The sequence below is a fragment of the Mixophyes fleayi genome, chromosome 9 (genome assembly GCF_038048845.1).
Source record: "Mixophyes fleayi isolate aMixFle1 chromosome 9, aMixFle1.hap1, whole genome shotgun sequence".
In the NCBI taxonomy this organism is placed as follows: domain Eukaryota; kingdom Metazoa; phylum Chordata; class Amphibia; order Anura; family Limnodynastidae; genus Mixophyes; species Mixophyes fleayi.
Window position 1 is genome coordinate 55,576,077 of NC_134410.1, and position 25,280 is coordinate 55,601,356.

At 38.1% G+C, this 25,280-nt stretch overlaps 1 protein-coding gene across 2 annotated transcripts in view; it reads left to right on the plus strand.

The window, feature by feature from the left end:
- The window catches only part of TENM1 (teneurin transmembrane protein 1), a 476,767-nt gene that overhangs the window by 423,322 nt on the left and 28,165 nt on the right, over positions 1-25,280 (plus strand). For both annotated transcript variants that reach the window (XM_075184364.1, XM_075184365.1), the window contains 3 exons: positions 7,985-8,351; positions 13,947-14,457; positions 25,074-25,246. In XM_075184364.1, coding sequence (XP_075040465.1) covers positions 7,985-8,351; positions 13,947-14,457; positions 25,074-25,246 — 1,051 coding nt within the window. The remainder of the gene's footprint in view (positions 1-7,984; positions 8,352-13,946; positions 14,458-25,073; positions 25,247-25,280) is intronic.

Genomic DNA, 25,280 nt, shown 5'->3' on the forward strand with positions numbered 1-25,280 from the left:
TATAGAAAAAGAACACATGTAAGTTTTGTGTGAAACTGTGTAGAGAGATGGTAATTAGCTGCATTAACCTAGGGAGATTAGCTGGGTAGTTTGGTAATTTGATAAGCGCATTTAAAGAAGTGGATTTTTATAGACCGTTTAAAGGTTTGGAGGCTAGAGGAAAGTCTTTTGTGTGAGTTAAGGCATTCCGCGAAGTAGGTGTAGCCCGAAAAAAATCTGTAAGTGGGAGCAGTTGATGAGTGTTAATGAGAGACGCAGATCTTGTGCAGAGCAAAAGGGTCAGGGTGAGAGATATCTTGATAGAAGTATTTTATATTAAATTCTGTAAAATACAGGAAACCAGTGATTGCACATGGACAATCTGACTGTTATGTCAGAGAAAGGGGAGGCCCATTTGGCCTCATTACATTTCTGCACTAAAGGCTATCCAGGCATAGTGGAGGCATGAGAGAGGCAGACAAGGCAGAATCTTAATGAACAGGAATAAGGCAAATTAGATAAGGGGTAGTTTTCACGTAGCCCCCCCGAAATGCAGTGCTGGTGAAACATCAGTGGATTAAGTAGGTGTGATATTATTAGTGGGGGTGTTAGGGCTGGGACCAGATGTCTAAGTCACTGCCATAGAATTATTTTTAATGGACCTGTCTCCCTCTGCTTCCCTGACCCCTCCTCCCTTCCATCTCCTAACTCAACCCCTATCTGTCCTTATGTTGTCTTTCCTTGTTTTCTTGGTTTGTCACTTATCTGGATACTTGGGACAAACTTGTACACATGCTCCTATAATAATCTGATGCTATTCTACTTTGTGCTTTGTGAGCCACTCAGTAATGGGATTTCCATTGTGCATTATGTTTAATCTGTAAATTTTGCAAAACCCAATAAAAATGTATTTTAAAGAATATAAATAAATAATAATAAAAAAAGAATAATTTTACTGATGATCACTATGAACAAATGGCAGAGGTTAGTTATTTGAATAACTCAAGGGGGTAAATGTATTAAGGTCCGATTTTGCAAATCCAGCGATTTTCTCGGGAGAGTTGAAACTCGCTGATGTATGAAGCTGAGATTTCATGTAAAATCGCCAGAGTTGTGCTTCTGTCAAAATCGCTATTTCCAAAATCGTTAGGGATCAAACTCCCGACTGTTTGCCACTGCAGCTATACAAGTCTCAAATGTATGAAGCTGCGATTAAGCAAACTCTCCTGAGTTTGCTTTAAAACACGCCAGATTGAACACGCTGCTTGCTAGCAGCGTGCTCAGTAAGCCCATCACTGTTACACTGTCCTGTCATACTGCCGGAGCTCCGGCAGCTGTCAAATCTGTAAAAAATACATGAAAATTAAAAAAAAAAAAAAAAATAGTGTGGGGTCCCTCCTCTATTCATTATTAACCCTAGTGCTGCCAGACTACTGCTGGTTCCGTGAAAATCAGGGGAAAAATTTGCGTGGGGTCCCCCTGATTTTCACGGAACCAGAAATAGGCAAACTAGCCTGGGGCTGGTGGCACTATAGCAGGGGGACACGCGGCAGGGGTCCCCCTGCCATAATGACAACCAACCGCAGGCTGTTCAGCGCTGGGCTGGATTCCCTAGGGAGTAGGGTCCACCGAAAAAATGTCCGGCCCCCTCTAGGGACAACCAGCCCAGTGCTGAAACCACTAGGGCTCTTCCTACCACTGTGGACTGTAGGTAGTAGGGTAATAAACAACAATTATAGTATAAAAAAATAAACTGAAGCCATTTTGTTTTGTTGAACTACAAGTCCCAGACAGCCAGGGTGTCATGAAGAATGTGGGCATGCTGCTACTTGTATAACCCCTGCTATAGTGCCACCAACCTCGGCTGGTTTGTCTAGTGCTGGTTCCATGAAAATTGGGGGGGAGCCCACACAAATATTTTCCCCGATTTTCATGGAACCAGCATTAGTCTGGCAGCACTAGGGTTAGTAGTGAATAGAGGGAGGGAAGCACGCTTTTTTTTTTGTTTCGTTTCATCTATTTTTTACAGATTTGACAGCTGCCGGGACCTCCGGCTATATAGACAGGGACAGTGTAACAGTGATGGGTTTATAGAACACGCTGCTACAACACAGGAAAGTTAGCTAACATAGGAGTGTTTTACATCGCAGCAAAGCACCAGAGATGACCATCGATTTTGAAGATTAGGGTAAAAATCGCAGCTTGACACATTTGATGAGTTTTGGACTAAAATCACGGGTTAGCACCCGCGATTTGCCGCAATTTTAGCACACTGAATAAATCGGAGCTTGATACATTTACCCCAAGAACTCTGAATCACTTAAATTGGACAAATAATGTAAATTAACAAATAATTTTGTTCATCTCAAGTAATAACTGAAAAAAAAGCTATTACAATGGTTTTTGAAAAGCTTTAAGCCAGATATTACATTTGTTCTGTTAGATTATTGCCTGTTTGCTGCTCATTAACATACTGTCTGTTCAGAGGAACCTTAGATACAATTAATTAAAAATGATCTACAACAATTGGTGTAAGCGCCTCAGCTAAGCCACTTAGTGCTGCTTGTTCTGCAGTGAACACTTTATGCCTGATAGAAGACAAAGGTGTATGTGCCTGCTTATTCCCAATGCCCACATACAGCCGAAGCCAAAAGGGCAAACACACAGCATGAATAAAGATCTGCTCATCCAGGATTCAAAATATCATGAGCAGCCAAGCTCATCGATGAAAACATCCTGTCTGCCGCCTTTTGTTTGTAGACAATCAATTAGAAATAGGCTCTTGAGGTTTATTTTTAGGAAAAGCATTTCCTAATGGGTTTTCCCCTTTTTCAGAGAACAGATAATGGACGCATGAGAAATTATAAAGGCTGCATGATTTCTGAAAATAAATATTAAACTGTGTGCAAGACCTAGAATGCCATAAATTCAAACTGCTTTCCAGGTTTATTTACACATTTCACCTTGCAATATTCAACTAACAAAAAAGAGTCAACAGTTCCGAAAATTAATAAAAATTAAAAACTAGAATAACAAGGTTTAAAGAGTCTCCCTGATTTAATCGTCTAAAGGCAGCTTTTGCTGTAATCACAGCCATTAGTCTGTTTGGATAGGTCTATGCCAGCTTTGTGCAACTAGATATGAGCAAATATTCCCCATTCTTTGCTGCAGAATTGTTCAAGTTCAGTCTAATTTTGTTTTGAGCGGCAACACAATGCTCTCTTCAAGTCCATAGATTTTTTTTTTTTATCGGATTTAGGTCAGGGCTCTGAATTGGCCAGTTAAGAACATTCACCTTCCTATTCTTAAGCAACGGTGTTATTTTTTTGGGGGTATGTTTAGGGTCATTTTCTTGCTGGAAGGTGAACCTTGTGCCATCTTCAGCTGTTTAGCAGAGGGGCGCAGATCATCCTTAAGAATTTTGGGGTACTTGGTAGCATCCATCTTCCCTTTAACCCTGACCAATCGCCAAATCCCTGCTGAAGTTAAACATCCCCAATATATTGTTGGCACTGCCATGGTTCACAGTAAATATGGTGTGTTTTGGCTTGTGCCACACACAACGTTTGGAATTCAGTCCAAAAAGTTCTTTCTTCATCTCATCTGACCCTACAGCCTTTTGCCACATGGCATCAGAATCTTCCAAGGGCTGGATTTACTAAACTGCGGGTTTGAAAAAGTGGAGATCTTGCCTATAGCAACCAATGAGTTTATATTTATCATTTGTTTTGCAAATTCTACAAGATGAGAGCTAGAATCTTATTGGTTGCTATAGGCAACATCTCCACTTTTTCAAACCCACAGTTTAGTAAATATACCCCCAAGTGTTTTCGTAAAAGAGCAAACAAGACTGAGTGTGGCACTTTTTCTTGCCAGCCTGCCATACAGGGCAGCTTTGTGTAAATCTTGTGAGATATTTGTCACATGCATAGACTGACCAATTGCAGCCATAAAGACTCGTAAGTCCTTCACAGTTGCCATAGGCCTCTTGGTAGTTTCACTGATCAATATCCTCTTGGCTCTGTCTTCCAGCTTGGAGGGACGGACAAATCTAGGCAAGTTGTTGGTGGTGCCATACACTTTCCACTTCTTAATAATTCCTTGAATGTTACTCAGAGGGAAAGTAAAAGCCTTTGAAATCTTTATGTACCCTTCTCCTGACATGTGCCTTTATCCTGGAGCACTTTTGAAAGCATCTTTCCAACCATGGTGAATTATTTGCCTTATCATGCACTAATAGTAGTGGAATCCTCAAGGAAAAGCCGGTTTTATTCTGAAGACAACTGATGTCAAGTGGTGGCCAATTAGTCTGTTGTGTGATATGGAAGGGTTATCTGCAAGGTCATTGGTTGTACTTGAGCAAGGTTATAATGGTTACTCTAAGGGTATGATCACTTATCTAAACCAGGTATATTAGTAATTCAATTATATTAATTGTTAAGAATTTTTGTAAATGTTATTTTCACTTTTATGTTGAGGGATATAATGTGTAAATACAGCTGGAAAAAGTTTGATTTAATTTATTTAAGTGACAAATGGTAATGATTTTGACAGATTATGATGATTTTCTATAGGCACTGTACCTGCACAAGTAGTGTGAACTGTGACCTGAAAGTATTAGATGTCTCTGAATATACACACTGTAAGCTAATACAGTGATATTATTGCCAGGGATTTCTACGTTATATGAGGGGGAAACAGACTCCAACAAAACTGCTATGGTCACATGATAAATGTGTATAAAAGTATCAGAATAACATTTGTATTATATTTAAATAAGAATTCCACTCAATTATAAAAACAAAGCTACAATACATAAACATAATGTAATATCTGTGTAATTGAGTTATAATACTTTGAATACCTTTTAAAGCTAAATAAAATCTATTACAATGAAGAAGTTCAGAGGTGCTGGAAACCCATTTTCATCTACATACTTTCGGCAGGAACATTTTGCAACTTCCAGTTGTGCTTTTTCAGAAAAACTCATTTCTGCAGCATCCAGAGTATCTGTGAAAATGCAAATGTAGATATAGATCAGTTTTATGGTTTCCAAAAATTGTAAAGTAGATATGCACGTTTAATTACACTATGTGGACATTTTTTCGGAAATGAGCCTTACTGCCACTTACACACATGGGACTTATTCATGTTTGGACGTACCTCCGCTATATACAAATATATAAATAGTTCTGTGCATGCCCAGAAATGGACATTAAGCCAATGAACACAATTGCATTCATTCAGTAAATGAGTATACTGCTAAGACTTCTTTAATTATTTTACGCAAAAGAAAAAGTTTTAGTTCAGATGTGAGCTTTGTTTGCATTTTCGCATGTGCGTATACTACAGTCTGTTCTGTGTATCTACCAGTACAGTTTAAGCAGGGCATACCTACACCCGGATTCAAATCAAAACATATCTAGAGATAATCTTGGATCTAAATGTGGTTGGAACTATGCACAAATTCTGTACTCTTTTTTAAAGCGCAATTTACGTGCAAGTTGCATTTGGACTTGAATCCGGCCCATCCTTACTAAAGAAGAAACGTAACAACAGACACCGCTTTTATATTTATTTCCTTTTATTAAACCAAAACTCAGACTAATTTGCAATGTTTCGTCTCAGAAATGCAAACTTTTAAAAATCTGTGTGCTTTATACAAAGACACCTTTGTAAACTTGGACACATTATATAAGTAATAATGGAACTGATGTATAAGCTAGCAAGGACACTGCACCAGTCTTTTTGTAGATGTCCTTCTGAAGTATATTTAATTCACACGGTCTGCCTTTGTTTTCTTTGTGCTAAGCAAACTCTCAGAGTCAAATGAGTAGATCCCTGTTGTTTGCAGTAGTTTAGACTAATAATGTACAGCCAAATGTAGAGGTCAGAGGGATATTTATAGTGAAGTAAACTGTCTTTATCTAGAATATGTGCAAAGAGAAATTAAATATGGAGCTATGTTTGCTGTCTTTTCCTATCTCTTCTGTGTATCTGCCCTATTAACATTCAGTCAGAAGATCAGCGGTAGACTGTAGATGGTGCTGTACCTTTTGCAAATTTATAGGAACCGTATTAAGTAGCAGAACTGTAAATTGTTAGTGGGGTGGTACAGTGATCTTCTCAGCTGAGAAATGGCAATGCTGTAGGGCATACTGGTAGCCGCACATCACATGACCGGCACCATAAGAACATGGTCGTGACACATGAGACTTCGGTCATTCGGGAGCAATGTGATTGAATGCCGGCCATGTGTTTGAATTCCTCTGGATCCCAAAAGATTACAGTTACAGTAATAGCATGGAGGTTCAGTCAAGGACCCCCCAATATGATGGGCTCTACCATGTGTTCCGCCTGTACCCCTTATTGGGTGACGCTACAAGCATGGCATTTTTAAACAGTACCTGTCACCTGCACAAACATTTAACAACATATGTGAACAGATAAAATATAATTTATGTTACATTTACCGTGTGATAACACTGTATAGCTTCTTCTAAATTTGCCTTTTTGAATGTCTGCATGAAGTTGGCCACCATCTGGGCAGGTAGGAACTATTCAGAAATGTTTATTAAACTTTTTGTGACATCAAACTGCTGAGAATCTGCCAATTAGGCAAGCTACAATCTTTAAAGGCTGAACCTCCAAGCAGAGGGGTGTGGATCATGATCTAACTTGGGGGCAGGCCTGGTGCAGGAAAGGCGCAAGGGGGTACTTTTTTTGAAAACAGTTCAGATGTTTTTCTAAATGGGCTTATAAGATCACTGTTTGCACAATTCCAATGCTTCAGTTTTTAGAATGTCCACCACTTACAGTAACATATCTGGGAGATTAATAGGTATCACTCCCTATTCTATATCCCTTTGGCAAGCTAATTATTTACCCTCCAATCAATCTCCATTACCCCTTTCCCCAAAACCCACTGCTGGAGAGGAGGTAATATATGTACTGCAACTGTAGAAGAAGACTGCAATTCCACTGTATGTAAAGTTTTCACTATCTCAAAAGTCTGTGCTTGATATGTAGGTCTAGGATTATACTATATATATATATATATATATATATATATATATATATATATATATATATATATATATACACATTTACAAGGCCACTAGTGGACATAATGAGTCACATATACTGTATATTTTAAATATACTTCTTCTATTTAATGAGGCAAATCTAAAACAGCGGACAGTTGTGTATTAACATTGCGGTGTTTTAGGCAGTATCCCAGTACCCATGGCTGTTAGTCGACCCACACTTTTACCACTGAAACTCAGTGTTGCAAATATGTCTTTTACATAACAGAGTTTGGAAGTGTGGGGCTTTCTGTATATTCCAATGGACTTGGAGAGACATTATTGCTGTTTATATCAAAATATTTAGATTATGCTTGCTAAATATATTAAGTATTTAGGGTGAGGGACTTGTGTGTACTTATGAAAATATAAATCAAAATGCTCAACAGAAAATATGATTGTTTTAGTGAGTAAAATGTGCAGTGGAGGACCATGACTTGAGCACTATCCATGGTAGTTCTAATTCATCACTACATATTGAAAATTAACTTATACTGAAAAATGTATGTACCATACAGAATGAGGACTGATACAGTGCAGTTGATCATTCTTCAGTAGCAAACAATTCAAAGCATGGGAGTTTTCATCACCTTGGCCATGTCTTGTGTAATAAATGCAACATCTGATTGGACAGGAGGTGAGGCCAATCCCATCAGTTGATGCATTCATTGTGCGCTTCATCAATAGTACAGTATAGGCAGCAGATGTGGAGGCCGTGCACTATGTAAATACGGTCACGTAGTAACCATTTGAAAAGCTAGAGGTTTTTGTTTAGAACTACAAGCATCAATTATATGATAGTTGTGGTTTGTAAGTAAAATTACACAAGCTATAATTAATGTCACTGTAAAAGTCTGTGCGCACCATAAAACATTGTAATGACATGTTGGTCCATTCTTGCTTTTTTGTTTTTATTGCAGGTTCGGCTAGAGTGGCCGACTGACTTAGCTGTCAGTCCTATGGATAACTCATTATACGTTTTGGACAATAACATTGTGCTCCAGATTTCCGATAATAACCAAGTGAGAATTATTGCTGGTAGGCCCATACATTGCCAGGTGCCAGGTATAGACTACTTCCTTGTCAGCAAAGTAGCAATTCACTCCACACTGGAATCTGCTCGAGCCATTGCTGTGTCGCACAGCGGAATCGTCTACATTGCTGAAACAGATGAAAGAAAGATTAACAGAATACAGCAAGTCACCACCAATGGAGAGATCTCCACTTTAGTTGGAGCACCCACAGACTGTGACTGCAAGATCGACCCAAATTGTGATTGCTTTTCAGGTCAGTCTCACTATGTCATTATATTTTGTATATTCTTTTTTTGTAAAGATAAAATGTCACATTCATAACAGTATAACTCTATACTATGTCTGTAATACATGAATAATGTAATGGTGACAATATACTGTAGAGTATATAGTTATAATCAATGACTTCAGTGATGTATTAGATAAGCATTACTGTGAATATAAGTATGTTAGACGTCACCAGCAACTGATGCCCTATTATTGGTGTAACATTACATTGTTTCAGAAAAAAATATATATTTCACAACTAAATTCCCTAAGATTTTAAACTGCAAATACAATGTTTTTTTCAGTAGAAGCCTCTTGAGATATGTTGACACTTATGACATTTATGATGCTCAAAACAACCGAGGCAATGTGACGTCACATTCAATTTGAATTGGCGCAGTTTTCCTCCAAAGTGCATGGATTTGCAGGGAAAGATGGCTACATTAGCAGTAATTGAGCGGAACTAAGTGTCTGCACTTAGTTTTGAGCACCTGTGCAAATACAAGATGTTGTTTTTCAAAGCAATATTATTCAAATGCAATAAAGGGGTAGAAAATGCGAAATTACTGGGGTTGCCCCTTATTTTGAGTACAGCCATTAACACTCTGCAAAAACACTTGGAATTTTGAAATCTGGGCAAGACTGTAACCATTACTTTAACTAATAGAAACTGCAGTTTACTAAGTGTTGCAGCAAATACAAATTTGTGTTTGAATTCAGGAGAATCGCTCCAAATTGTTACGAGCCGCGGCGGTGCCCAGCCGCCGCGACTCACTTACCTGCGTCCCGGCCGTCGCTATGGCGACCGGGACGTCACTTCCGGCCCTGACCCGGCCGTTGCCGGGGCAACGGTTAGACGCTTCAGCGCTGCGTCCCGGCAATGAGAGGAAGCTGGGCGCAGCGCTCACCATATCCTCTAGCCTGCGGGCTAATTAATGTAATTTATTAATTATGCTGGGGGCTGTGTCTAATTCAGAGCTAGGCTCTGATTGGTGGCCACTGGTATTTAAGGCAATGAGGTCTGCTACCTCATTGCCGGTTATAGCTTCTGTACTCCAGTCTGCTGACCTGCTTGTTCCCGTTCCTGTCTTCTGAACCTCTACTGATTTCCCGTGTATGACCCTTGGCTTCGAATTGGACTTCGCTTGTGTATCCTGTGACCCTGATCTCTGGCCTGTTTACCGTTTCTGCTATCCGCTTGTGACCCCTGACCTCGGCTTGTTTACTGGTACTGTTGTCTGCTGCCGGCCCTTGACCTCTGCGTGGACCACACTCCGCTTGCCTAGGTTCTCCCCAGCCGGTACACACTTCATGACCCTCTGTCAGTCTGCGGCCCAGTCTGTCCCCACCATCAGGGGCTCCAGTGAACACCTGATTGGCAGAGTAGATTCCGGGTTGTGTTGTGCCGGCTGGAGGGTTCCTTACACAAATAGAGCTTCTGGTACTTCTTATATCTCTAACTGAGCAACCAAGACTAGATTGGGCTCCTGTACAGGACCCAAAAAGTTTCCTTTCTTGTATCTTTAACTTTCTAACACAGGTATCAGCAAGTGTACTCAAACCTTTGCTCAATGCAACTGAACTGATTTCACACCCAAAAGACAAGCTAAACTAAGCAAGCAATTACTCCTTCTGCAAGGCACAATTATTGTTGTTTTTCATCACAATTTAATTAAATGACAGTCTGCTTGTGGTTTTTTATTTCGACAAAGCTAGAACTTGTATCTTCATCGAGCTATAAGCTATTTTTAATTCAACAATTTCAACTGTATATATCCTTAAACACAAAGGCATTCCGTACATTTAGGTTTTCTATTGCATTGTGTCAGTCGCACACAATTTTAGTAATGCATACATTACTTTACAAATCTGACAGGTTATAGATGCCAAAATACTTCCACATATGTTTAATAGATAGATAGATTGTAAAACAAAAAAAAAGATTTGCAAACTATTTTACAATTTAAAGGGTGTCTCAACACCAGATTTATTTATTACTAATTATGTGTGGAGACAGATATTTCATAACAAAATACAGTACGTACCTATCTTTCCTGTTCCTATCTCTTGCAGCTTCCTGGTTCCTCTTTGCCGCAATGAGCAGTCATGGCTGACAAATGCCATGGTTACTAAGCAGGAGCACCTGCATAGTAACCGACAGAAACCCCTCTGCAGCATGTCCCTAAATTCTGCTCACAATAATGAAAAGAATGCCAGGACATGCCATAGGCGAGTTATATTTCTATGGAGTTATTAAGCCGATACTCCGGTATAGGAACCACTGCACCTGTAAGCTATGACAGAGTCACCATGGCAAAGTGGAACTGGAATGCTAAAGGATTAAGAAGTGCTTTCTAAAAAAAATAGTAAAAAATAAATCTTGGGTGGTGGTAAAAGAGATCATCCACTAAAATGCTAAAACATTTTTTCTTGTTTCCTAAGTGACCCAATTCTTACCAGTTTTACAAGAATCTAAACTTCTGATGCATTTAGTTTACTAGAGATATTTGGAACTAATTGTTTTATTGCATTGAACAGCTGATAGGAAACATGGGGTGACATTGGCATTAAAGGAACGAGAATAACGTTATATATATAGATGGCTCAGTTCCCAGTTTTAGAAAAATGACAGTCATAGAAATTCATCATGGGTTATTTTTACATTTGGAGTATGTTCCCCACGTCTCAATGATTAGTTCTATAATTTTCTGTTATTTCACCCTGGGGATGGAGTTACTCACTAATTTTACATACTTGTATATTATTGAATGTATTTGGCAAATTATTCTCTAACAAGCTTAACCCAAATTGCTAACCTTCCTTTAGTCTAACCATCAAAGGTGGTGTTGAAACTAACCATTAATTGTGGTATAGAGACTAACCATCATGGTGGTGTAAAGACTAACCAGTCAGTGGTGTTGTAGGAGTAGAGGTAAGATTGTGCTAGTACAAAAACAAATTCCCTTACCTGTGAATAGCAAGTTATGCAAATATTTGTATAATTAAATGATTCTATCCAAAAATGTTTACTTTATTGGATATATTCCTTTTGGCTTTATACATACTTTATATGTGGGATAATTGGTAAAAGGAGGTTTTCACAAAGATTTTTTTTGTTTGCAATACTTTAGTGTTTTAATTTAATATTATGTTTTTTGTATTGTAGTATATATATTTATTTTCATTCAGAGAAGTTAAGTTTATTTTCTTTACAAAGAGGGTTATTGACTTTAAACATCTATAATATAAATGTCTAGTGGCGTGTGTTAGTTTGTCTGTGTGTGTGTGTGTGTGTGTGTGTGTGTGTGTGGAAAAAAATAAAACCAAGCTGCAGCGCCACCTGCTGGGCGGAGTTATACTCTGACCTACTAAATTCTTAGTGTGTGTGGGAAAAAAAATTCAGAAAGGGCTGAAATTTGGTATACTAAGATGTTTTTAATTTCTTAATTTAATTTGTTAATTGTTAAAAGTGTTTATAAAGATTTAAAAAATATATATATATATTTCTTGAAGGAGAAGTGACAGTTGGCAGTGGTTGGCGGTTGCCGGGGGTGACAGTGGGGAGTGGTTGGTGGTTGCCGGGGGTGACAGAGTGAGAGGAGTGTGATACTCAGGACCGCTGAGAGAGATCCCTGTGTCTGGATAGACATCTGGATAGATGTGGCGATGAAAATGAAGGATGAGGTGATGGAGAAGAATGATGAGGTGGTGACATGTGGACAAAACCACGTTAAAAAAGGGCGCTTACGTAGGGAAGTAACGCTCTTCCCCTGAGGAGGCCTGGGCTATGGCCCAAATGCATGACAAGAACCTTTTTAACACCTTAAGTAACTTTATTTGACTAGAATGCATGAGTATCATGCACGGGTTAACTTGTGTATATATATATATATATATATATATATATATATATATATATATATACACAGGTGTTATATTAGATTTTTTTGTGTGTGTGTTTCATTTTCTTTCTTTTCCTTTGGTCTTTGACAGTTGATATTTTAACTCCAGCTTTTCCTTTATCAGGAATCAGCATCATTCTATAACTATAGCGATAGCAACAATAGCATCCCTTTCAACACTGTTCATCCAGATATTTTTGAGGCTTCTGTGGCACAATGCTTGTGGGGCTGTGGGTGTCAAGGACAAGCTGTGCATGCCACAGACATAAAGGGGGCATTGTCACATCACAGTGGAATGTACTTAACATTTATGAACCGCTATACTACCTTCAAACAGCTTCCCGCCCCTGAAAACACCAGTGATTTTCCGCACATGTACCTGATCCTGTACTTCAGAGACCAGGGATATAGCTTCCAAATTCCCAGTAGTTGGGACAAAAGTGCAAATTATTGAGACTATCTTACCTAAAGCAGGACAGTTGGGAGGTATAGCTATAATTATGCCCCCACAGTCAGATAAGGCCTTGCAGTATATGTGGCTGTGGCTCTAGAGCAAATCTAGCTAAAGGGTTTTGTTGTATGCAACTAAAATACACACAAATACTGAGCAGATTTATTTTTACACCTGATTTAGAGCCCAACTCTAAATCTGTCCACACATTTTAACATTTGACCAATTCCCCCTGCATCGTAACATAGTCTTGCAACTTCTTTACTAATTCTCAATGAGGCCTATGTGTATAGTGGCTCTTTGTCTGGCTGTGGATTGATTTATTCAGTCACTAAGTATAAAATAAATCTTTATATATATTTTAGGCACCAGAGTGTGATTGGTACAGATCTTGATGGACAACGTTAGACTGGGGTATGCAGGGAACACTAGTACAGTCCCAACAGGCAAGAGATTAAAACGATATATTTTGCGTATCACGTATTTGTTCAAACAATTTTCTTAAATCATTAAAAAGTTTTTTTTTTTTCATGTTATCCTTGCAACAAACATGCTACAGTGTCCAAGCTTGCTGATGGGTATAAAGCAAGAGAACATTCAAAGAGTTATGCTTCTAGATTTTATTTTTAACTCTTATTCTCTACTGGGTTAAGTCTTTTGCTCCTCAGTGTTCTGCTAGTAATTGGTTAGGGAACACCACCTGCTATATTATCCATTTAGGGCAGCAACCCAGGTACCTGTAGTAAAACTAGACGCCTTTAGAACCCAAAAGAAACATCGTTAAATGTCCTTGTTTTACCTGATGGCTTTTGTTTTTACATGATAGTTAACCCTCTAATAAAATAACACACATAAGCAAAAATTGCACTCCATTTTGCTAACACTCATAAACAAATCTCTATTTACATGCAATTGCAGTAATACATTGAGGAGATTGCTGTGTTGGGAGATTCGGCAGATGTCCTGGCATTGTATATGTAGCCAGGAAAAAAAAAACAAACAAACAATTTTTAAACCAGCAGGGTTTTGAATCTTCAAAAATTGCTATTGCTGAGATAAATGTATACTAATGCTAATCTTTACTGTTGCACGCTTAAAATTATACCATTTGAAGTAATGATTTTTAAAGTGGACTGAATATTACATTTGTGCTTATAGACTTTCAACACGGATATTAAAAACATGTGTAATTTTCAGATTAATACATTTGATATTATCTGTCCCTTAGGTGACGGTGGATTTGCTAAAGATGCCAGGCTTAAAGCGCCCTCGTCATTAGCTGTATCTCCAGATGGCACACTATACATAGCTGATCTTGGCAATGTACGCATCCGAGCAGTTACCAGAAACAAGCCTCATTTAAATACCATGAATATGTATGAGGTTGCCTCTCCGGCAGACCAAGAACTGTATCAGTTCAGTACCAATGGCACCCATCTACACACTTTAAACCTTATAACTAGGGACTATGTGTACAATTTCACCTATAATGGTGATGGGGACATCATCTTCATCACTAGCAGTAATGGTAATTCAGTGCACATAAGAAGAGATGCTGGGGGCATGCCTCTGTGGCTGGTGGTCCCTGAAGGACAAGTCTACTGGCTCACTATCAGCAACAATGGAGTGTTGAAAAGGATTTCAGCTCAAGGATATAACCTAGCACTGATGACATATCATGGTAATACAGGACTTCTGGCAACAAAAAGCAATGAGAATGGTTGGACTACAGTTTATGAGTAAGTTGAATAAAGTTTGGGTTTTATTTTGTGTAATGATGTATTGTTTTTTAGGATGAGAATGCGTATTTAAAATTGAAAGCCATGCTATACAGACACTCAATAATCCGTAATTTTAAAATATTTAAACACTAGTGCAATAATAATAATTACAATAATTTTATTTATATAGTGCTTTTCTCCCAATCTGACTCAAATGGCTTTACAGAGTACAGAGTGTTTTTTGGGAAACTCAATGGGCATTAATGCAATGCTTCAGTAAACCAGTAAATGTTTAGTTTGTTTTTGAAGTTTCCTAGAGTGAGGGTCTGGTGGACTGTGTGAGGCAGTGAGTTCTAGAAAGCAGAAGCTGTAAAGCTAAAAGCTATAGCCCTAACTGAATTATGGGCTATTCTAGGAACTGTTAGTAGTCCTTCACCTGTGGATCAAAGTAAGCAAGTGGGAGTGTAGAGAATCAGAAACTGCTTGAAGCACCCAGGACCCTGGTTGGTGTAAAGCCAATCTTGAAACAGAATCGCCATCTACAAGGCAGCCATTGAAAGAATGTAAGAAAGTTGTAATGTGGCAGGAATAGGGCTGGTTAGTAAACAGCTGTATTTTGCACCAGTTACAAGTGATGTCATTCTTTCTCTGGGAGACCCAAAAATGCATAAATGCATAGTAAGGCATAAATAAGTACAATTTAGTGTTGTACAGCAACCATTTCCAGCTATACTTATCGCACACCTTATTAGAGCTTACAGACCGCAGTACCGTGTGTTTTAGTGGAATGTATGTATGTTGTGATTGTGTAGCTTCTCATTATTAATTTCACTAACTCAGTCTAGCAATACAAATTGACCTGCTTATCTGATTTGATTGGTGACACTTATGGGAAATTTGCTTTTAGACAACACCTGCTATTGAACCGTGTGCCCCCATCCTATGTATTGTGCCCCCCATCTCATCCCATCTATTTTGGATCTCAGCCCATGATAATTATTGGCATTTGGTTCCTTGTTCACTATATCTAATCTAACAGCATATAGACTGCTGTCAGATGTGACACCTGAATATATAGAGCCACAGCCAAATCAGGTGATTCATGCAGTACACACCCATAATGCTGGGTATCTGAATCTCCTGCTCCACTGTGAGCTTTCCTCTGTAGACTATCAGCGCTGCCAGTCTAGAAGCTAAATGTAACCAATGATGTACATTCCAGAAGGTGTCCTGGCTAAATAACTAACAACACTCATAATAAGGTGCAAATTACTTAAATATATCATGATCTGACAACTAGTAAAATAGGGGAAACTCCTCACCCTAAATAGATATGATTGAAACAAAAATACAGGAATTTGCAGAAAATGATAGGTAATATAAACCCTAACTGAGATAAATATATGCATATACAAGCAGTGGTCGAAATGTGGGTGTACATGGTGGTATGTCATGCTGCCCCTTCTCCTGCTGCTTTCCTTGTAAACCTATCATTCACTTACATTTTCCATACCAAAACTTTTTCATTTCCATCTGCATACTGTCACTGCTAAATTTACACTTCCACCACTGGATGCAAATATATAATTATATCCCATCTAACATTTTAAAATGCAATTTACCGCTACAATTTGTATTCTAAAAGTACATAAAACCTTCCACTTATTAATTTCAAATGCATAATAAATGCATATATCGGCTCACAAATGTTTCAACCAAGATATAAAAATAGTATTGATACAATGTCCATTATACATGGTTAGTTTGATATTTTTGCCACAATAATTCAATTATGCTCGGTGTGTCTCTGGAACAGTCCACAGAGACACTCCGAGGCATTGTTCTGCCTGATATCTTCACTTATTTAATAAGCGAAGATTTCCGTACCGTTTTAACCGGGACTGCATGCAGCCAGACATCGCGTAGATGTCTATCAGCACATTGCACAGAATTGAATCAGCCCCTTAATGTCACACTATTAAAATGTACCCGTTAGGAAGAAAGATGAACATATAGAGGCCTATTATATAGAAACGACAGCCAGAAGAGCTTAACATCCTATTGTGTGCAATGTAAAGGGAATATTCATAAGGGTATTAATAGAGGATTCCCACAATACTCACAATGGGCAATTCATATTTGGGAACGACGCTCATTACAATAAAACCTGTGCAAGTTTTGGGCCACTAGCAGGTGCTAGTGGCCCAAAATCAGGAAATTTAGCAGATCTAATCAATTCTGCTTTCTCCACAGCCCTGTTTTAAAACAATACTTAGCAGAGTTATTTTAAAGAATAAATTCCCTTTAATAATGCTTATGTTGATTTTCAGCAAACTTACTTATATGCCGTCTGGCTGTAGGTTTCAAATAGATTGATTTGCCAAAAAACGTTATTTTCTTCTGGGTTACTTATATAGTACATATTCAAAGTATAGGAAACAACGCATGACTACAGATTCATCTCTATACCTCAGCAATCATTTTGTTTGAAATTGGTGTCAGGAGAAATGAGGAGCTTTGATGCATCTTTAACGTTTGAGTTGATGTTGTTCTCCATAATACACTTTATTAAGCAGCCAGAAAGACCGTTATAAAAAGGCATAAATACCTCTCTGGTTAGGAGGACAATGAACGTTATTTTAAGCGTATTCTAAAGGGATTAACTGGGTGGAAAAGGGACATTTAATTAAACTAATAAACAAGTTCTGATTTGGAGCCATGTAGATAATTTATTGACACACAGTAGCTAATTATTATGAGTCAGCGTACAGTTGGAGAAATAATAGCACAGCCGCCAAATACAACATAAATTGCGCTGCTCATTTGCTAGTGATATTGTTTTCAACATTTGCCTGTACAGAAAAAGTCTTATTTTAAATCATGTTGGTTTGTAACTGGGTTTGTGGGTTCCCTTAGGGGTGTGCAATAGCGGCAGCTGAGGCCTTTCTTGTTAAATTCATCTTCTCTGCTTACTTAAGAGCAGCTGCATTTTATTTAGGAGATAGATATTTTTCTGATCAAATGTAATGTTATTTGGCACTTGACTTGTTTTTATTATAAGCAGTCTCTCTCAGTTATTCGGTATAGTAGTCTAAATGAAGGCAACTCAGTCACATAGCACTTTGTTCTCAATCTAAAGGAAAGCATATGGCCATTTGCAGCAGGGACACATACTAGATCAGTACTGATTACACCAAGCATTCTATCGTCATGGAATAGGGGCTTTATAAAGATCAAATTAGCACTGTTTAAAGGATGTGCCACATTGTTTGAGGTGCTATTTAAATGTACTATCTATATAAGTGTTTACAAGCGTAGCATGATGTCTTATCGTCACACAAAGGTTTTTCTAGTAGTCTTTACACATTTAATTTAAAATCTATTTGAGCAGCTTTATTTGAATTTGTATCAAATGAACTGTTTTGACTAGATGCCCCTCTGGACTATGATTTTATACATTTTTACAATGTGTAGATGTCAATGTAGATATCAGTTCTGGGGGTATATTTACTTAAGTGGAGATGTTGCCTATAGCAACCAATCAGTACCTAGCTATCATTTTGTAGAATGTACTAAATAAATGATAACTAGAATCTGATTGGTTGCTATAGACAACATCTCTACTTTTTTAAATTTGCAGTTTATTAAATATACCACCTGGAGTTCTTGTCTGTTTATTCAAAGTATCTGGTAAATGGCTTGGCTGTTTCACATACAGCAAGGGAAACTGTTGCTGTGTGTAAGGGAGAACTCACAGTCACATGGAAACCGGTAATCCTGACCTGCACTCATTATATAGAAAATATCCTCAAACTGTGCTTTATTAGACCACAAAAACAAACATTCTTTAGTTTATGCATGTCATTTATTCTCATTTATTGACAGCAGAAACAGAGGTGAGCCTAGTCATTCTACTGCCTGAGCTGGCAATTGATATTTCTCACCCCGAACAACTGCTATAGACATTTGTATATAAATAGTATACAATGTAAAAGACAAATCTTTATTGCATCTATCAACAAATTTTACAGGATAAAAAAATTGTACTTTTGCTGCTATAAACGCTTGCTGCCTGAAACAGCCGACTCAGGTTGTCTAATTACACATACACCCCTGAGAATAAACCCACACATTCCAGCATAAAGCGCTTCCTTTCCCCAGGCTAGGTGTAGATATTGTCAACCCCAACCTTTATATCACATGATGGCTGTTAGTAAGTTTTCAGGCCAAAAGGAAGAAATCAATCTTTTAAACACCCTTATCTGGCTTATGAAAAGTTTCAGCCAGATACAATTCCCCTTTCACTGCTAAACCAATACTGCCCTTGATTTTTAAAAACAATATGACTTGGGGGGTGGGATGTCCTAGCAGACATACTTTGTATATATACCCTTCTGTGGTTCACAGAGCTGAGATATAAAATCTTAAAACACGTGGCTCAATCCTGCTGCACGGGCTAGAAAACTAAAAGGGCAGACTTTGAGCCCACTATTGCTAAGCCTTCAATCCTTCAATATAAACACATTCTCCTTCATGCGGCGTACACAGCAGCAAGTGTGTAAACCCAGTATAATAAAGCAAGTCACACTTGCTGCTAATAGCGGTAAACTCCTGCAGAGCTTTTAATACCAAAACCCAGAATCCAAGCTCTATTTCACAAGCACACCAAAAACAAAGTGCCGCAGTTCAAACCACCAAATAGACACCATGCCCTGACCTTCGATCCCTGGGAGTGTTATACCAACATGCAGCCCAGAATCGTAGACTCTCTCCAGCAACAAGAACGTTTGCTGTTTCCTCAGCCCACAGCTCTCAGCAAGAAGAGCACACTACAGCCTGGAACCAGGATCTTAATGGCACTGGATCATAGAACATAGTCACTACTGAAATGACTGGAGGATCTGTCTCCAAATAACTATATCCACATAACCTCTGTGGGATACTGAACTGTAATCTTTTCCCAGCATACTTTCTATCTTGAGAATGCATGTCACCGTAAATGCTGATTTAAAGGTATAGCATTTAATAAGGTGACCTTACATGACCGAAATATATGATGCACACAGTCACATAATATGAAATAAACATTCTTGGAATTTACCCTCACTTTCTCATATTTTACTCTGTCATATCTCGTGTGTATGTGTGTGTATATCTATCTATCTATCTATCTATCTATCTATCTATCTATCTATCCAGATAGATAAATATATATATATATATATATATATATATATATATATATATACACACACGCACAGACATACACAAAGGAAAAAATAGATTTCTGTACTATTGAGCTATAGCTGACATAATAGTAAAATGGCCTACTTTAACATCTTTTTATGGAACATAAGTACTTTAAACAAGGAGTTCCAGATGGTCTTAGAAACATAACCATCGCAGGAGAATAAGAGAATTGAGGGAGCAACCGCAGGAGACAAGAAAAATATTATGCAAGGTTATTTGTCTTGCAAGATTGCCATGGCAACATTAGAACAGAAATATCGAGGACTATTGTAGGTAAGAGATGGCTCTCAATTCTGTACTTCCAACTTCAGTACTACATTATGTTGTAGTATTTTGTTCTTGTTTGTTCCTTTGTTGCATAAGCCTTGTTTTATGTTAAGTGGTGCTTGTTTATCTACCACAGTGTTTACACAAGAACACAAGTGAACTTCGTATGATTTTAAACAGCAATTTGAAATATTGGGAGCTATGATGTATTCCTGGAATTTTAAAATTTTACTTACTAGATAAACGCCTTGATTAATTTCAGAAGTGTCTTTGGGCCCTATTTATTGCCCACCGCAAAATATGAAAGATAGTTTTCCATCCTCATCACATAGATAAGGATTGAACTATCGTTCACATTTATGAAAATACTTCAATAGGAACAGCAGTCACGAAAAACTACTGTTCCTTTGAAGTAAAAAACTTACCCTTTCCCTCTTCAGTGCATTGAAATTTGCGATGATTGCATCCTCCTTCAAATCCATGTGCGCATGTGCCAACCGAAAATATCGGGCATGCACTCAGGGAACCCTGTCCTTGTATAGCAGCACGTGAGTCATGTGATAGGGAGGCATCATGATCTCTCCACACCTGTGCTGTGCAGCTCTGTTTTTCGGAGCAGAGCTGAACATAGATGAAAAGTTTCACATACAGCTCAGGCTAGCGTACATTAACATGAAGAAGTTCCGAAAAATTTGCATTTTTGGAACTTTAGGGAGCAGTCCCGATACACTTTTTTGGAGGACTACACTGGAAAACAAACATAAATGCAGCAATGCATTGTTCATAAATTTCAACTCTACTTAGATTTGCGCTGGATCCCCGAAAACGGCCATTTTCGGGGATGGAAAAATTGCTTAATAAATAAGCCCCTTAAACTCATTACATAGAAATCCAGCATATGTATTTTGTTAAGATATTGAAGGCAAGTCAAAAAGAGTGTTGTAACTGGAAATTCATTATTAAAATTAGAGAATTGTCAACATATGTTTATTGTTAGCCAGGGCCATATTTAGTTCTAGGCATTTTGAGTAACTACACACTAAGGGACTCATGAACACAAGTAGCTTCCTGCGTATAATATGGTTTCTTATTTCTGCACATGCCCACAAAGCACTAGTTACAGTTGCGGTCATATGTAGACTCAGTCGCATCTTGCGATTATGGCTGCTTGAGGCCTCTTTCGATAGAAGAGGAGGAACAGGGGAAGACGGAGCGTGTTGGAGCAAATGTGACTTATGTAGACTGAGACTGAGATGATGGCTATGCTCCTTTCAGGAGACGGAAACTTGCAGGTGCTCAATCACTAGTGTAAGTTGCGAACTGATAGCGACAATCAGCTTAAATGGGTCCGACTCAACATACCTGTTCTACAATTATAACTTGATCCATCAGCCTCCGAGTCATTATTGCCCATTAAAAAATGCCCCTGCAGCACACAAGCCATATGGTTACATTCAGGGCCCTCTTAACAACATTTTGGGCCCCCGGGCAAAGCAGTGCACCGGGGCCCCTATATATGCATATATATATATATATATATATATATATATATATATATATATATATATATGATTATATATATATGGGCCGTCTTTCCCATTGGGCACAATGGGCAGGTGCCCGGGGGCCCTGCAGCCCAGGGGGGCCCGTGGGAGGCAGCAAAAAAAGACAAAAAACCTGAAAAAAAAACAAGACAATACTTACCTTGTGGTCAGCTGGCGATCCGGCTCCCTCCCTGGTCTCCTCCTCCGTGCGGCGCTCACAGTGCATGTCGGGTGTGACGTCATCACACCCGCCCGTCATCCATTGCGGAGCGCGATGGAGGAGGAGATTAGGGAGGGAGCCGGATCGCCAGCTGACCGCAAGGTAAGTATTGTCTTCTTTTTTTTTCAGGTTTTTTGGGTTTTTTTGCTGCCTCCCACGGGCCCCCCTGGGCTGCAGGGCTCCCGGGCACCTGCCCATTGTGCCCAATGGGAAAAACGGCCCTGGTTACATTAAAGTTAGATAACAGTTTTTCTTTGCCTAGCCCACATTGAGCAAGAAACCTTCCAATCTGCCCAATTTCATCCATCAGAAAGAACAAAGAATTGTATCCCCACAGTCATTGCTATCTTGACACAATAAACCAAATGCTTAGTCACGTAAACAGGCAAAATCATGCAAAAATTGGTGAATACCACAAAATGGCATTTTAGCTGCACAGATGCATATTGCAGTTTTGTAAATGATAAACTTATAGCTTTATAATCATCTTTTATTTATTTAGCACCAACATATTCCATGGCACTGTGTAATCACATAACTTTATACAGGAATATCATTTCTTGCTCCCAGTGGAGTTTATAATCTAGTGTCATTATCACAGGCGTGCCAAGGCCAATTTAATAAGGAAGAAATCAACCTACTAATGTGCCTTTAATGCCAATAATAAACCCATGCAACATGAGGATACACTTTTTTTGGGGAGGGTGGGGAGGGGGGGGGGGATTTGTTGTTGTTTTGTTTTTCCCTTTACAGATTTGCTTAAATGTTACGTCCAAAGACCAGAGATCATCTAAACCATTAAGGGACACTTACTAGCAGAGAGCCTTCTTATGATCTTGCTAAAGGGTTTGAATCTATCTACACAGATCTTACAGATAAAAGGAAAAGAAGAGAAAAAAAGAGACAGGACAATTGGTTACTAAAATGAAAAGTCACACCAAAAAGTAAAATTTTGGAGGTGTTAATTATCGATGCAAATGGTGGTTCCCTGGGCGCTTATGAGTAGAAAAGCATCATCATAATAATAAATGACCATTTATTAATATACCATAAATACGAGTTGCAACTCAAAATGTGAACAAAAGTGGTAAATGACATACAAATAAACCAAAATGGTTATGTCATTTACCACTTTTGTTCACATTTTGAGTTGCAACTCGTATTTATGGTATATTAATAAATGGTCATTTATTATTATGATGATGCTTTTCTACTCATAAGCGCCCAGGGAACCACCATTTGCATTGTTAAACAGGGTTGAACCACCCTTTATCCTTTGAGTTTCCCCTTGTCCCCTTACCTGCTATCCTTATCCCCATCCCCTTCCTGAGTGGCAGCTACTACACACCACTACATAGGGAGCGCTGATTCTACCCCATCCTTTAATTATCGATGATTTACCCTAACAGAAGTATGATTTCCCTACTAAAATACAGGGAAAAGCTAAGGTTTTCTTATTGATATATATCATACTAAGAATAGTTGTACTTAAGACATTAAAAAAAGAAAAAAAACAAATAAAAGCATCTATGATTACCTACAGTATATATTGTAATATGTCATAGGTACTCAATGGTCCTATGTACTGGATGTGTGTACATGTGTGTACTATGCATCATAGTCATCTAAACTGACTGTCATTTCTGTGTATTACACACCACACATATATCACTGCTCAACAGTATTGCTACACCATCATATGTTAGGAAATACTTCACTCCTATATTTTTTACTTTAACTTATTAAAATACAACTTCACTTTGGTTTCCCACCAGATCACTAATAATATTGTCTCCACAGTGTAAAATGAACAAAGTTTTCCATCTGTAGTGGTTGAACAAGATTATACTGTCTTTTGTGGTTAAACAGTGCTCTCTAGTGGTACACTTGAAGAATCGCAACAGTATCTATTCAACTAATCCAGCAACCTATATTTACACCTGCCAAAATTTTTTTCTCCTTTAAACAGCAATGCATTAAAAACATTCTATAGCTAATGTACTGGTATTCAATATGAGATACAATGGTAGGTAACTTTCTTTGTTAGAGTAGCTATAGCAAATGCCAGTCATTGAGACCTTTCTATGAACTGTGTTTCAAAGAACAGGAAGATATGTGATTTGTGTAACAAAAATGCATTATATGGAAAAGGTGCTAACTCAAAGTAAGGCTAGGACTACAATTCCTCTCAGCTATGGAGCCCTAAAACATTGTAACATCAATTAAATCTGTATAGGAATGATCTGTATTAATCCACAATTTTTGATAGTCGCAACCCTACCAGATAGTGCATTTTGCTCTGTGCGGCATTCACATTACACCACTGGAAATTACATGATTTTTCAGAACACATCTGCATACAGTGTGCTTTGTAAAGGTGCAAGGAACCTAATTTGAAAAAAATGGCCTAAGTAAGTACATTTCAAAAGATTCTGCACTAAAAATAATATTATCATCTCATATTAGTTTATTGCAGATACCCATGCATGGGAGAATATGCAAAAACAGAAAAGTAAAATGCTACGAGGCATATTCAATTGGGCGTGTTACTGCCGAAAGTAAAGCGGTCTGTGCACTATTACCGTTACTACAGCAATAGTGCACATAATAACTGTTAGTATGGTAATCTTTAATGCTGGTTTTTGCTTACGGCTCAGGGAGACATGAGCAAAACTCAGGGTTAAAATTACCGTATTAACGGTAATTATGCGCACTATTGACAATGTATTACCACGTTGAACGCAGCCAAATTGAATTCCCCCTACATGTGCTACAAATAAAATGTTATTACAATTCATAAACAAGAGATAAATATCATTTTAGGGCAAGTTTATGATGTTCACTTTCCATCTGTATGACATCACATGAGTGGTTGGTGCAATTTCATTTCTGATCCAAGCAATGTAACTCTAGAGGGAATCTCAGCAACCCCGCTGCCCACTTGTATGGTTTGATGTATGTAAGGGGGTCTTGTTTTACATGCCCATAATACTGACTGGTAAACCCTGCAAGAGATAATGTCATTGTTATATATGGGCAAACTATGCCTAATATAAACAGCTGTCTGGTTTTATTGTTTCAGGTTTAAAGTGAGAACTAATATATTTAAGCTATGATATTTGTAAATAAACAACTTTATATCTACCCCATTAAATCTGCACTATACAGTAACTCATTTATAAAACCAGTGTTATTGATGTAAAATCATGAATATCTAAAGGCTTGGTCATTGTGATTTGGGCTATAGTCAGAAAAATAATAAAAATATATAAATGAATAAATGGATGGAAATGAGACCGTGGTCACTTTTAGAAAGCTAATGACATTTGTGTGTTTTCTTGTACTATTTTAAGGTATGACCTTGAAGGCCATTTAACAAATGCAACCTTTCCAACCGGAGAAGTCAGCAGTTTCTACAGCGATATGGAAAAATCCACTCGGGTCGAGCTAGACACTTCAAACAAAGAAAATGTTATCACGACCACTAATATATCTGCAACAAGCATTGTCTACGCTTTAAAGCAAGGTACTGTGAGCAAAGTGACAAAAGCAGTCAGTTT